The following is a 14,021-nucleotide window of genomic DNA, read 5'->3' as shown; positions in this document are numbered from 1 at the left end:
AGATTAATGCATGCTCAATGTATCTGAAAAATTACAAGAGAACAGCTATTTCCACAGCTGTTTTCTTAAAAAATTGCTTTACTGCTGTGTTGTAATTAGTAAATGCATCCTAATAAATATGTTCATCTGAGCACAGTTTTTGATCTAATTAATGTTTCGAGACACTGGGCCAGACAAGTTGCCTAATGGATTTAAATACAAACCAAACCTTTTTGCTCATCAAGACAAGGGCGGTGCGATTTTAGGATGTTTCAGAGGAGGATGTCTGATCATACGTGGTAACAGAGGGTATCACCCCTAACCAAAGCTAGCTTTTGTCACCGCTCTTGCCCAAAGGCAGCACCCGTTTGGGTTTGCTGGCAGAGGGGTTCGTCTAACTAACTGCAACTCAGTTCAGAGACAATGAGTAGCGTTAAAGGCTCAATTATTCAAACTGTTCAAAAACAAAGCTAATTTGATATGCCACGTCCATAGGATGGGACGGCAGTCTCTCCTCGGGGCACAGCTGCTGGCCACCCGCGCGTCCCAACACCTCCCAAATGCTGAGGGCGCGGGCGGCCCGCGGTGGCTTACTCTTCCTAAGACTTCCACTGTGGCGAGGACATTTCCAATGGGCAATTTTTCAGAAGTGTGCTTAGTATGTAGGAGGCAATTAACATTATGTGTAATAATCAACACCTTAGAAAGAGTGTCATCTTTCATAGATTATCTTCTGTCTTTAAGGATACAGCTTTTTAAAAACAAAGCAAAGGTTTTTATTTGACATGTGTATAAATCAATATTACACATTGGCTACAAGTATGACAGGATTTTTGAGATTAATATGATGATTTTCTCTATAGAATATGACACTCATTCAAAATCAAAATTTATTTACGTTTTTGAATGCTGATACATTTACAAAGCTCACTTTGAGCAAACTTTTTTTCTAAAGCAACAGTTAATTATCTAAAATCACATAGCCAGTGATAAAACTAAGGATATATTTATTCAAAGTTCAGTGTTTCATATAAGCAAAGAAATGTTCAATCACTTCAGAAATACTATGAGCTGCCTTCAAAAAGCATGAATGATTCAGAGATCACAGTAAAACTTTTTGGTGTTGTATATAAACGCAACTTTCAAATCTACATTGAGGTGATGATAGTAATGCACAAACCCACATACAATAAATGAATGCAGTAACAGATCAAAGAGAGCAGGTATGTATAAAAATAAATACACATTGGCACTTACAGGAAGAGGGCCCAAATCATTAGGATTCAAAGAAGCTTTTGATCTCAAATGCACTGGAAATTTCAGCCGTGGATCCTCCTGTAATATAAATCCATCAGATTAAGTCAGAACTATACACTTAATCTAAAGCAGAATTAGCTGGAAAAGAAATCTGCCTACATTAGGACTGTTCTTCAAGGGTTTTTTTTGAGAATAAAATACAAAACCAAAACACATAAAAGCTACAGAGCATTTAGTATCTGGATGTGTCAAATACTTTATTAAGATTTATAAACTGTAAATGTTACAGGTAGGGAGGGTGATGTTAAGACCTTAACTGTGTTATTCCCAGAGGTATGCTTAAAAACAAAACAGCACTAATCTCATGAATTCACACGCTCCCATAAGTGGCACTTGGAAACATGCGTATTTTTGACTCTTAAAAACACAGGGAAATAAGCCAACCAATGAGAAAAAGGCTAGAAAAGGATCAAAATGAGCTTCTTAAATTTTATTAATGAAGCGATATTAAATTAATGCCCAAATAAGACAAAAAGTAGCAAGCAAAATTGGTCACAGGAAAAAAAACGACATAAAAAATGCTTGAGATTTCTTAACACACACACAGGTTTTCCACATCCATCTGAGAACAACAGTAAGAGTCACCATTAGAAATGGTTAATATAATAGTGGTTACTGAGAATCAGAATGGTACCTAACAAATTAAAGTGTTGCTCATATTTAAATGATGATGTGAAACACTGGAGTACTTGATTTCTAAGGCAGCTGAAGTAACTAAAACATTAGCTTGTTTTGGTTAGGCACAAAGGCTTCCACTGTTAAAACATAATTAAAACCAGATGGATTAAGCACGCTTATTTCTTTCTGGAGTTTGAACTTAAACGTTGACAAACTTAAGTACAAACAAGATGTGCGTTAATTTATACTGCACCCAAGTCAACGCACTGCTTTTCATTGACGGGACCACATATAGACGAAAACCTTAATATGGTGATCTATTTTAGATAACAGCGCCTGATCATAGATCATTTAATATCTGAAGGAAGTTTTATCAAGAAAGAACAAAGTCAAACTTTCCACATTGCTAAAATAAAAGTGTCATTGTCCCAATTTGTTGTAAATACGTAATCATCTTCAGCACTGTACTGATTCTTCTGAAGCCGCTGTAAGCTGATAAGAAACAGACAATAACTGATACTAGGAGCTCAATGATCAAACCGACATTCGGGATCTGGCACGTCTCCTTATCCAAGGAACAGCGTGAACAGTGAACCTCAGTAACCACCTTGGACACAGAGATGGACAGATGCAAAGTAACTTCTCAGCTCATACTGACATGTTTTTTTTTTAATACCAACAGCAACTTAAAAAAAACCTTGCCTGCTAAGATAGCAAATTTAGAGTAACAGAATAAATTCTGGCGGATAAACCGAATTCTTTATTCTAAGAGTACATAAGCAATAAGTAAGCAAAATTCAAGGATTTAACTAAGTAAACTAAATTAAGCCCCAGGCTGGCATTCCAAGCTCACATCACTATTTCTTATCCTTCAGCAGGTAATACACTTTGCCTATAGTTGCAATTACTGCAAAACGTGTACATCTAACCAGAGGAAGCCAGACCAGACATTCCACTAGAAAATTCTTTTTTTAAGTTCATACAGAAGCAAGAAAATACTGATGCCCCTTTTTGGGTCTCCTCCTACATTTTTTCCTAGTTTAATTTTTTCTTCAATTTGTTTGCTGAAACATTATATTACTGAAAAATAAAGCCTCGTGACAGAACACAAATAAAAAGGGGTCCTGATAACTGAAGAAGATGAACATGTATTATGTTAATAAAAAAGCAGTACTAGTAACAGCGAAATACAATAGAATTGCAGTCTCAAACTAGCAAAACTCCATCACATTGCATGCCTCCGAACCCCAAATTTGGGGAATTTCAAAGATAATACTTGTATGCAATGGTTTATCAAGTATAGAAATGTCAGACAGAAAATGCAAAACGCTATTGCATGGTAGAGGATGCATAAATTCACCAAATTGTACTTTCAGTGTATAAATAAAACCAAGTTTCCCTTCTCTGAGAGCAGCAATGGCAGCACTACAACCACATCAAGGAATCGGCTTTGCAAGTCCATCGCTGCTTTACAGCGTGGCACAGAGGATGCAGCCAGGTTCCTGGATCAGTTTAATGACGGGTCAGGCTGGCAAATCCCTCATGCCGAACTTGAACTTAAGACAAGACAAATGCCACAGTAAAAAGGAGGGGATAGAGGCAGGAAAACAGAGAGGGCAAGACACAAGCATTTGCAGTGCGGCACTGGATCTGAAATGGCACTCACCCACGTGGTGGTCTTGGTGTTGTGGTCAATGAAGAAGGGCCTGCCGTTGGGTGCTATGCGCATCTCCCAGCCCGGCGGCAAGAAGCTCTGTGCAACTTTGTGCTGCGGCTTGGGGGAGTTGTATGGTGACGGCTGCGGGGACTGCGGGTTGGAGAGCGTGTCCTTCACCGCCCGGCGCACCGGCGACTCCTTCATGCCCTGGGCAAAACAGGGAACACGCTAATTCGCCAAATGTCACTCAGGACTGAGAAACGAACAAAACTCGGTATCACAGCAAACAGGTTTTCACCCCTTGTAACATGCTGAGCTTTTTGTTGAGAAGGACACAGTGCTTTACCCCTTCCCTCCGCAATGACAACGTCCATTGTATTTAAATTTGAGGACGTATTTTAGTGCAGCTGCCTCATACATTCTCGTATTTAATTTTATACAGAAAAAGATTAAAAGCATTGCTTCACATTTTATGGTACAATATGGCTCAAACACTTTATAACAGGAAAGTATCTCCTTAAATATGAGGTGATATTATTCACTTTTCAATGCATTTCTCAGCTGCAACTTCAGACAAAACATTTAGACATGACCTTAAAAAAAGTCCCTAAAATAAAAGGAGATTTAGACTCCTTATATCAGTTTGCAATTAGAAATCTTGGACTTTTTTTTTTTTTTTTTTTTTTTTAATAAATTCTCATAGCCTCCAAACTACTTCACTGATCAATGCCTACTTGTAACAGCAGGAGTTAAGTGATCTGGCTCACTCCAAAATTCCACTAGGAGACTCTATGTTTGGGCATCTAAACAGCTTTAAAAATTTGATCCAGATTTACTCATCTAAGAAAACACTGCCCATCTCCACCAAACAGAAAATGAAATTTAAATATTCAGTATTAATATTGTTTGTCTTTGAACTTCTCAGTTATTTTCCAAAAATAAGCTTTCTTTGGCTGATATATGATAATTATTTGTTTTCTACTTGCTCTGCTAATTATTAAGATTCACTAAATCTATGCATGCTTATTTAGGCAATTCTCTAATTTAACAACATTTATTGACTATGTTGCTTTTTTCCCCACCCTATTATATTAGAAAATGAAGAGTAAACAAAGATATTTACAAAACTATTATAGTCTTATTTGTGGCTTATTTCACACTGCATTTGGATGGAAAATGCAGCTAAATTACAGTGTACAAAAGTAGTATTTAAATTTGTTCTCATTAAATAAAAGCTTTCCATATGTGTTGCACACAAAAAAGTTCAATAAGTTTTACAATAAAAGAACAAACTAAACACAAACAAAGGCGATTTTTCTTCCTGGTGATTGTATCCTTTAAGATTTTAATACTAGTAAGTCTACACCTTAATTTAAAAAATTTTTTTTAATTCAGAGGTAGATAAAAGAAAACAAGCTTTGTGCTTTCCAGCACCCTTGTGGTTTCTGAACATTGAACAAAGCAACCAACCACTGAATGGATTAGCTGAATATACTGAGGTGGAAAAAACTTTTCCCCTGGCGGTTGTCAAAAAGGCTATTGCCATGGTCACTTCCAGAAACTAAAGCGTCAGGTGCTTAGCCAGCGACTTCCACCAGCTCAAATGCTTAAAATTTTAGTAGGGAGAGCAATGGCTTGAATGTTTTAGTTTAAGATAGTCAGAATTTTTAAATTTCATTTATTAAATTACTGTAAATTTAGGCTTTAAAATTAACAGTGGAAATGGGAATTAAGTAGTTCATTTTTAAATATAACTGCTACAATCCTCCCACTGAAAGTAGGATCAAAAGATCCAATAATCCTACCTTTGTTTAATGGTTTGTTTGATGACTGGGACAGTATTTTTCAGTATAAGGAAGAAAGAAGAATGATACATAAAATAAAATGAACTGAATGTTAGACTCTTCACATGACTGTCGGAGAGGTTTTGCAGGGGCAAAAGAAAGAGGAGCAGGAAAGAGAGGGTGCAGGGAAGGACGAAGATGACACTAGAGCCTCAGTCTGAAGAAGTTTTTAAGAACTCGCTCTCCTCCACACAGCCATGTTTAACTGTTTTAAAAGGCTTCATCATACTTTCAGAAGTAAATCAGTCTCTGATTGCATAAGAAGCCACTATTCTTCAGATATGTTGCAGAGAACAGCATTCAATACTATTCTGAATTATCTTTACAGATACTTAAAGAAGCCCTTTTGAAAGACAAGGAATATAAAGCACAAAATCAGCATCTCATTCCATGATTTTCCAAAATCAATTGCATGTACAATTTTCAAAGAAACCAGCATCAAAATAAATGTTCAACTTAAAAAATATTTCTGATTTTATAAGTTTGAGGACTTGAAAGGAGTCACAAAAATGTATATATTTCAAACAGTAAAATAAGTGTTAGCTAATTAAATCAAATTATCAAACACAAGAAAGACTTTCTCATATCATTCAATGATCATGGAAGTTACTGTTGTACGACAAAGATGCACATGGAAAACTACTAAAGAAAACTGTAATACGTCAGGACAAAATTAGCAGGTCAGGAAAAGTGGCCGTGCTGCCTAACTAAATGGTTATAAAGAGAGCGAAGAATGAGAAGCTGAACACAGGTCATCCTTACTGATGCCGGTGTTTCTCACCTCAAGCGGAGCAGATAAAGTTACTGTGGGCGAGCTGAGGCTCCGAGGCCGCCGTATCTGAGGTTCACTCAGGTGGTTGTTGCTGTTGGTTGCTGACCCAGCTGTGCCATCTTCTGCAAGCTATTTCAGAAGGAAAACCAAGTTAGCTAGCTGTCAGGATCACAGTTCATCCAGAGTCAGGACATTTGAAAAATGACAACATTACTTCATTTATTTATTTATCATTATTATTTTAAGGAAGCATTAATCACAGTATTTGAAAGATATACTCAATACGTGCTAAGTGTCTGCTGTCTAAGTTAAACAAGATAACAGATCTTCACACCTGCATGATGGGTCGCGTCCAAGTTGTGGTGCGATTGTTGTGATTGACATAGTAAGTACGTCCCTTCGCGTCTTTTCTTTCTTCCCAGCCTGAAGGTAAGCCTGGTGTAGTATGTACATAGGCCACTGAAGGCTGTTCAAGCAAGAAATTACCATAACGTTATTTTATAATTGCTTAGTAAAAAAAAGGTTCTTCTTAAAAAAAAACAACCTTAACTTATACCATTCTTAAACATAACAAATATATTGAAACACATAGCTTCAGATTTCCATATAATATAAGCTCTTTTTAATTCACCTTTGAGTCAAATCTTCTTTTCTGACAACAGATCTTTCAGTTCACATTTGCGCACCTTCAGGTATCTTGTTCAGAAAATAGCTAAGCTCATATGTCCTCAAAGTCCTCAGTTTGTAGATTACAGATCATGACAAAAAGCAATCTTATGTTGCACTGATTTTCCCTTAAAAAACCTGGGTCTTTTTCCCCTGGTGTTAGCATGGTGAAGACTTCCCGAGAGCTCGCAGCCTAGTCGAGTCTCTCAAACCTTGACCTTGCCTCTAGCACAGCGTCTTGAGCAGCAAACTCTGCTACGGGTTAAAAAGCAGAGTTCAACCGTTTTGTGATGGCTACAAATGACACAGTCAAGGTTAGGTGCCTTGAAGACACAAGATACACACTAAATTTGAGTCCAAATTTTAAAGTCAAAATAGGTTGTAATTGTTGTTATTAAAAAGCTGCAGAACAAATACATTGTCCTAATGAAAATATATAGATAACGGGGGGGAATGGACTAACTGTCATTACAAAAGCTATGCCAGAATTTAACACCGTAATTACGTTACAAGAGATGATCTTGCGCGCTTCCTGTGGGGAAAATTTTCAATGCTTAAATCAACTGGTACTGTTTATTTCTGGGGCATACAAAGGAAAAAAGAAATAGTGGAAAATAAACAGCACAGCCTCTTGAAGAAAAATAGCCCAGAGAGAATTTTTAAACCTGAGCCTATCTGCATCTGAATATATACTTTAGTTTCTTCATGTATTTGTTGCTGGTCTACAAAAAGTCTGAGTTTCTGTTTAATTCATTGTCTTGAATAAGAAATCTTAATTTTCTTAATACAGAATTCCTGGAGGTGAGAGAAGTCATCTGTCTTCTCCCTCCATCACAAGCTAACAGAAGTACCAGAAAGAACGATTTCATCCGCGCTGCCCATCTAAGCTCATTTCAGAAGCTGAAAGGGAGCTGGCGGAAACAGACTGAAACAAATTTGTTATGTGGAACTCCAAGCCATACAGTTTCATTCTTAAATTCTAGACTGCTTAAAAACTAAATCTGTACTTTTCAGCTATATGGAGTAAAAGCGACAATCTGAATTTTACATGGAGCTGGGCAGTGCTGCAGAAGAAGCAGCAGTCTTTTGCAGCCTTGATACTGATTTACCCAATCTCTGAATGTGGGATTCCCAAGTCTTAGTCCTGAGTCGATAATACTGACTGTGTTCTAGCTGGGGAGAAGGGGAGGATGAACAGGGAGTTACAGTTGTTTTTAAAACTCACTCTTTAACTATGTTTATTAAATGTAGTCACTTTCTAGTTTGAGACTCCTCTTCTCTTAAAACATCGCTTGAATAGGCAGAATAACCAAGAAATGCAATCCTGGCTGTCAGTGCTACAAACAAGAAAATCAGGATACTCGGGATAGGTGCTTTTCTGATATACTGATTTAAATACTAAGGGCTAGAGAGACACTGGAATTTCTGTCATTTACAGCAGATAGCAGCAATCTGCTAAATTCTGTAGGTCAGTCTTCTTGCTCTCTAATGAAGCCAATGTATTAGTAATAGCATCAAAGACTTGGCAGGTGCAATGTGCTTTTCAATATCTGCATCTATGTAGTTGCTTCAAAATAGATTTGGTTTAATTCACAGATTAACCACATTAAAATATATATGCATATTTTAATTATCAGGAGTCTAAAATACCAGAGATTCCTCTACTCTTTCAACATTGCTGTTGTGATGGCAGAGGAATCATTAAGCCTAGATGTCTTTATCACATGACAGAGTAAAAGAAAGTGCTTGAACCTGTCTTACTAATTTTTGTGCAGTGCTTTCTTTCATCATTAATAACACTAACGAGTTTAGAAGTAGGTAACTTTGTAGCGCTAAGAAAATGAACTAAAGCTCCTTCATAAAGCAATCTGCTTTTATCATAGCCTTCCTAGTGCAGGCTATAACAACAGACACAGCATTTTTCTCATGGATGTCAAATGTGCAATTAGTGGTCCTCGGAGAACTTTATGCATAATGTCAGCATTTAGAGCAGCTCAGGACAGGCAGAACTGTAAAGCACTGCCAGAGAGATGAGGGCAGAATTTGTACTTAAACGCTTATCGGGCTTGTAGCACCTGGATATCAAATTTACTGTAATGCTGCAAGTTCTCCAGCACCTGTAATAGTCAATGCCAGTGTTCAGACTTGGAGAAAACGGCTCTGACACCTGAGCCAGGGGACAGGTCCGGATCGGTGTCCAAGCTGCAGAAAGTGGCTGTGCTGTTTGCACACAGCTCTCCTCTCCACAACAGTCCACAGCTTACAAGAAGAAGGTTTATGAGCAATTTTTGGACTGTTTGGAAAAAGAAATGTTGTTACAAGACCTTCCCTGAAAGGAGCAGGATGCTGTATTCAAAAACATGATCAGAAGGATGAGAAACACATGCATACTCTGAACTGTCCTTAACCAAAGGGACAAATTCCACCAACGCCCATTAATGTGGTTAACTGCACAAAGGAGCCACATATTTAAGGCAACTGCGCACTGCAGAAGTCAAAGGGATGTCTTTTTTTCCAGACAGAAGTATTTTCACATTAAAAAAAAATCTCTTTAGTTGTAAGCCCAAAGTGGAAAGACTTCTATCTAGTCATGCTTTCATTCTGTCTTTTCAGAGAAATCAAACACGAAGGTGTATCGTTTTCACTTTTGTAATTCCAGGAAATCTTATGGAGAAGATGTACCACTGGGCTGGACGAAGAAGAAACAGAATACACAAAGTTTTGCGAAGAACAAAAGATATTTTTTGTCACTTCGTGTGTGGTCTCATTTTGTTAGTAACAGCAGTTTCATTAACTACAGAGACTGCTAGTTCAAATTGCAAACTCAAATTCAGCATTACCCAACAACAATGTGATTTTACCATCAATCCTGATATTTTCATTAGTAGTGTAAAATAATTTGGGGGAAGATTTGAGGACTAGCACACAAACTGTGAGAGAGAAATAGTGCGTCTCATCCTTCGTGTCTCAGCTTTACATCAGGAGTATGAGTAAGACACTGAGCTGGGGTAGATTTGGGGGTATCTAACCTCTTTTCTAGGAGTTTTCTTTTACCTGAAGTCTTTGGGACCCCGAGTTAAAGCACCATAGACATGCAAACAGCTGTTTGTCACAGTAATGGTATCAACAACATAGAGCAAGCAGCAGAGCCTCTGCTCCGAGCTGAGCGATAGTCCTTTGTCCCCATTCGAGATGACCATCGCAAGCACAGCTCCTGGTCAGGGCTGTTTGCAGTAAGCAGCCGAGATGCAGGCTGAAGGAGATCGTGTCTGCAAGCACGGGATTCAGGCGAAGAAGAACCGGTGAAGGCTCAGTCTCGCCCAGCCCCACTGCTCTCGCATGGTGCTCCCACTGAGGCCAATGTCAATTGAATTCGGGAAGCACTGGCAAGAGCAATACCTAAGCACGTAGCACTTTTAAAAGCTATACTAAAGGTAAAGGAGTGAAGGAGAAAAACTCAGAACAGGTTAGAACGAAGAAGCATTACAGAAGAGGTCGTAAAAATCCTGCAAGAAAAAGGATGTCAGATTATGAGGCGGGTGCTCATTAGCCAGAGACGAAAGATGTTTGAAGATGACTCTTTAAACGTTTTTGGTATCGTCTTTAACTAAAACCAAGGGAAGAATCAGCCTGAAAAGTACCAAACACCTCCGTACAGGTTAGAAACTGATCCTCAGGGTCAACATAAGCTTTTTAGTTTTAGAAAGAAGTCTTCCTGATAAAGAAACAACTGTACTGATGACCATTCTCCTGAGGGAAAAAAGATAAGTATTTTTAATATAAAAACTTCTGCTTCTTGTAATTAATTTAAAAATCCAACACACTGAAAAAAGTGTTACTCCTACCTTTATCATACTACTGTCTTTTTCCCTGCCTTGAACTTTTAAAGAAATACTAACATTGGTCTCCTGGGAATTCAGAATATGTTTTTCCTCTTGCTCTTATCTGTCATGTTTATCTATAATACATGATGCTTAAAAATATATATTTTATATATATATATATATAGAGAGAGAGAGAGAGAGAGAGTGTGCTGGATAGCTTGATACAACATTTATTTCTATCTCATGACTGTGTACTTTTAATATTTAATTTATTTTAAACATGAAGTAGTCCCCATCAAATTATATGTGGGAGTACTGGTTAAGAAATATCTGCCAAAAGTGGTGAACTAGAAAATTGTAATGAAGTGGAATTAGCAAGATGTATTTGTTCAGACAGTTTGATGCACTAGAAACCACAAAGTTTGGTTGCCACAAAACAGTAAAAGAAAAAGTAATAAATGCTTAAAAGGACTGAAATTTAAAGTCATATGAAAAATATCACAAGTAGCTTTTTAACTGTATTGTATTCATATTCATTTGAAGGAAAACATTATTTTGCTAGATTAGAAAAAAAATCATTAGCAACTGCATTATGGCTGACAGTTAAGAAGAACCTGTAACTATTTACAGCATTTTATATACACAGGATGAATAGGGAGGAGGCAAAGTGAATCTGTATAACAGATGGCTAAGTATGATTCCAGTTTACAGCTCAATATCAGCAATCTATTCATTAATACTTTAAACTTTAAAAGATTTTTTTCCTTTATTTTGCTTAGATTCCTGAGTGTAAGTATTCTGCATCTTAGTAAAAATGTATTTTCTTTTGCTAAAGCATTCACTGTCCACATTTTCAGCTACTACACAGAATCAGAAGACCATAGGAAGCATTAAGCCCCAGCTAAGGCTCCTTGGATAGTTACAGCCCTGTTTCTCTAGATTTTCAGCCTTATTGACCATCCCAACCACAGTACAACTGAACGAGTTACTCTTTCGGTGCCCTTATATAGTGCAATTTGTAAGGTATGTTCATTCTATTGAAAAAACAGTTACTGTGAATGACAACAGTGGAAAACTACTATCTCAGAGATCAAGATGTGAATTACATTGCACAGCAGGATTTGGTAACTCTCTTTAGGCCACTGAAGGCTCCTGCTGAAATTTGGGATACATTCTTTTTCTGCACTCTACATTCTTTGCTCCAACAAATTAATGTACTGTAATTCCTGTTCTTGCCTCATATGCTTAAGACCTCTTCCCAGACTCTTGCTTAAGTCAGCATATTTGTTTTTTTAATGGAAGAGCATAGTTGACACAGTGAGCTGGAAAACTGCCTAGATAATCAAGAAAGGAAACCAGAAAAGACAATGAACAGGTCAGTTCATTGATATCAATGATAAACTACATTAGAAAACAGAAAACAGAGGAAAAGAGATGAAGAAAGTAAGCAATACCCATTGATACAAATCATGAGACTTCATTTCCTTCCTGAATGGTCAACTGCTGGAAAGACTGCTGTTTTTCTGCTTGTCTTAGTTCACAGAGCTGGCAGGCAATGAAAGGAGCCCAGCTCGTCCAAGACTGTTCTGATGGTTTCCAAGCTACGGTCAGTAAAGCCACAGTAAGTGGCCTGAACATAGTCCCCAGACTAGGCTTTGGTTAAAGTTAGATAATTAACCTATCTGATAGTCTGGGAGAAAACTAGAGGGCAGACAGTGATTCCCAGACTTTCTGGACCAATGTATGACTGCTACACAGTCTTACACATCTGCTGTGTTCAGTGGCTATTAATATTGTCTACAGTACAGAGCAAACAAAAGCTGTGGACAATTTAGGGATTTGCAATTAAAAAACTTAATCATTTGGTGGTAATAATATAGACTCTATTCATGGTATGATGGTGTAACGATCAACTTAGACTTAGTAGGTGCTGTGAGGATACAGAAACACAAGAAAAATGCACTAACACCCTATCAAATAAATTCAGTTAGCAGCAGCCTTTCTCCTTAATATTCATGGTGGGTTAATGCAACCCACAGGGTAACCTGCAGAACAGAAAGTTTGCCTCAGAATCTGCTTTCCATATTAGATACCAGTGCAAAGGAGAGTCTATCATATAGCATAGAAACTTGGGAGAATTATCAGGAGCCTATTACCTAAACACTGAATCTTTTTAACAACTGCCTTTGATAAATGACAGGAAAAAATAGTAAGTATTAGGAATAAGGACAAAACAAAAGCTAACTGGATTAGAACAGATGTCATGAGAATGGAGATGCTGGGACATGCATAATACGCTAACTAATGTTTTGCTCAGTCTAGTTGTACAATGTACCTTTCATGGAGGAATGGTAAAGGTTCTTTGGAGACTTAAAAAAAAATCATGAAAAGCAAGGTGGTTAATAACTGCAGATATATTTACAGAAACATGCTATTTTATCTACAGACATCCATACCTACTTCACTGCACAGACTCAGGTAATAAATTTACTCATCTTCTGCCACTGACCTAAATAAAAAGTCAACCACTCTATGATGGGCAGCCGTAACACTGCTAGCATTACAAATCACTATTTAGTGTACCGAACTCTGATGAGCTATCTAAACACTCACACTTGGACCCACAGAGGATCTAAATCAGGTACTAAAGCTAGTTTGTGTGACTATCTGCTTCAGCAACCTCCTTAGGCCCACGGCCTGGTCTAAGACAGGTGGCAATCAACAGCACAGACCGTTCCCGACCTCAGTCATACTCTAAACCAGACCAGAGGCTGTGTCTTACTTCCGGGCCACCGTGTGGGGCCGTGGTGGTAATACAAACTCTCATACAAAATTGCAGTAATTGGAGCAATCGGTCAGGATGGGCCAATGCTGGGGTTAGCTGCTGCTCCTGAAAGGACTCAGACGCTTGTGTCTTAACCCACTGAGCCAAGTGTGTTGGTCATGGGGCCAGAGCGCCACGCTCAGCATTGCTCCCTTGCCAGTGCCGCGAATCCCACGTTCCCTTTGCAAAGCAGATCCAGTAGGAACGACAGAGCGCCCTGCACCACAACCAGACCAGGAGGAGACATGAGGGAGGATTCAGCCCTCTCACCGGCAGGAGGGCTCTGCACCCGGGCCTCCGGGCTCCTTGGTAACTCGGCAAAGCCCGCGACAAGAAGGGCACCATCACTGCTTCCTCGGGACGCGACAGCCCCGGGGTTTTGTGCAGCCCGCAGGCGGGCTCCGCGCCAGGCAGCTCTGCAGGATTACGCTCCCCGACGGGCTGCAGCTAAAGAAGGTCCAATCTGTGGATCCCAACCCAAGGAGGTGCTCTGCATGGAGCCGGGAAGATGCACATGTGC

At 38.6% G+C, this 14,021-nt stretch overlaps 1 protein-coding gene across 4 annotated transcripts in view; it reads right to left on the bottom strand.

Moving 5' to 3' along the window:
* NEDD4L (NEDD4 like E3 ubiquitin protein ligase) overlaps positions 1–14,021 on the bottom strand; it is a 206,045-nt gene that overhangs the window by 28,331 nt on the left and 163,693 nt on the right. For all 4 annotated transcript variants that reach the window (XM_067316469.1, XM_067316470.1, XM_067316471.1 and 1 more), the window contains 4 exons: positions 6,522–6,653; positions 6,197–6,316; positions 3,581–3,778; positions 1,237–1,314 (listed from right to left, as the gene is read on the bottom strand). In XM_067316469.1, the coding sequence (XP_067172570.1) occupies positions 1,237–1,314; positions 3,581–3,778; positions 6,197–6,316; positions 6,522–6,653 (528 nt within the window). The remainder of the gene's footprint in view (positions 1–1,236; positions 1,315–3,580; positions 3,779–6,196; positions 6,317–6,521; positions 6,654–14,021) is intronic.

Source organism: Apteryx mantelli, chromosome Z (genome assembly GCF_036417845.1).
Source record: "Apteryx mantelli isolate bAptMan1 chromosome Z, bAptMan1.hap1, whole genome shotgun sequence".
NCBI lineage: Eukaryota > Metazoa > Chordata > Aves > Apterygiformes > Apterygidae > Apteryx > Apteryx mantelli.
This window is presented reverse-complemented; position numbering and strand designations above follow the sequence as displayed.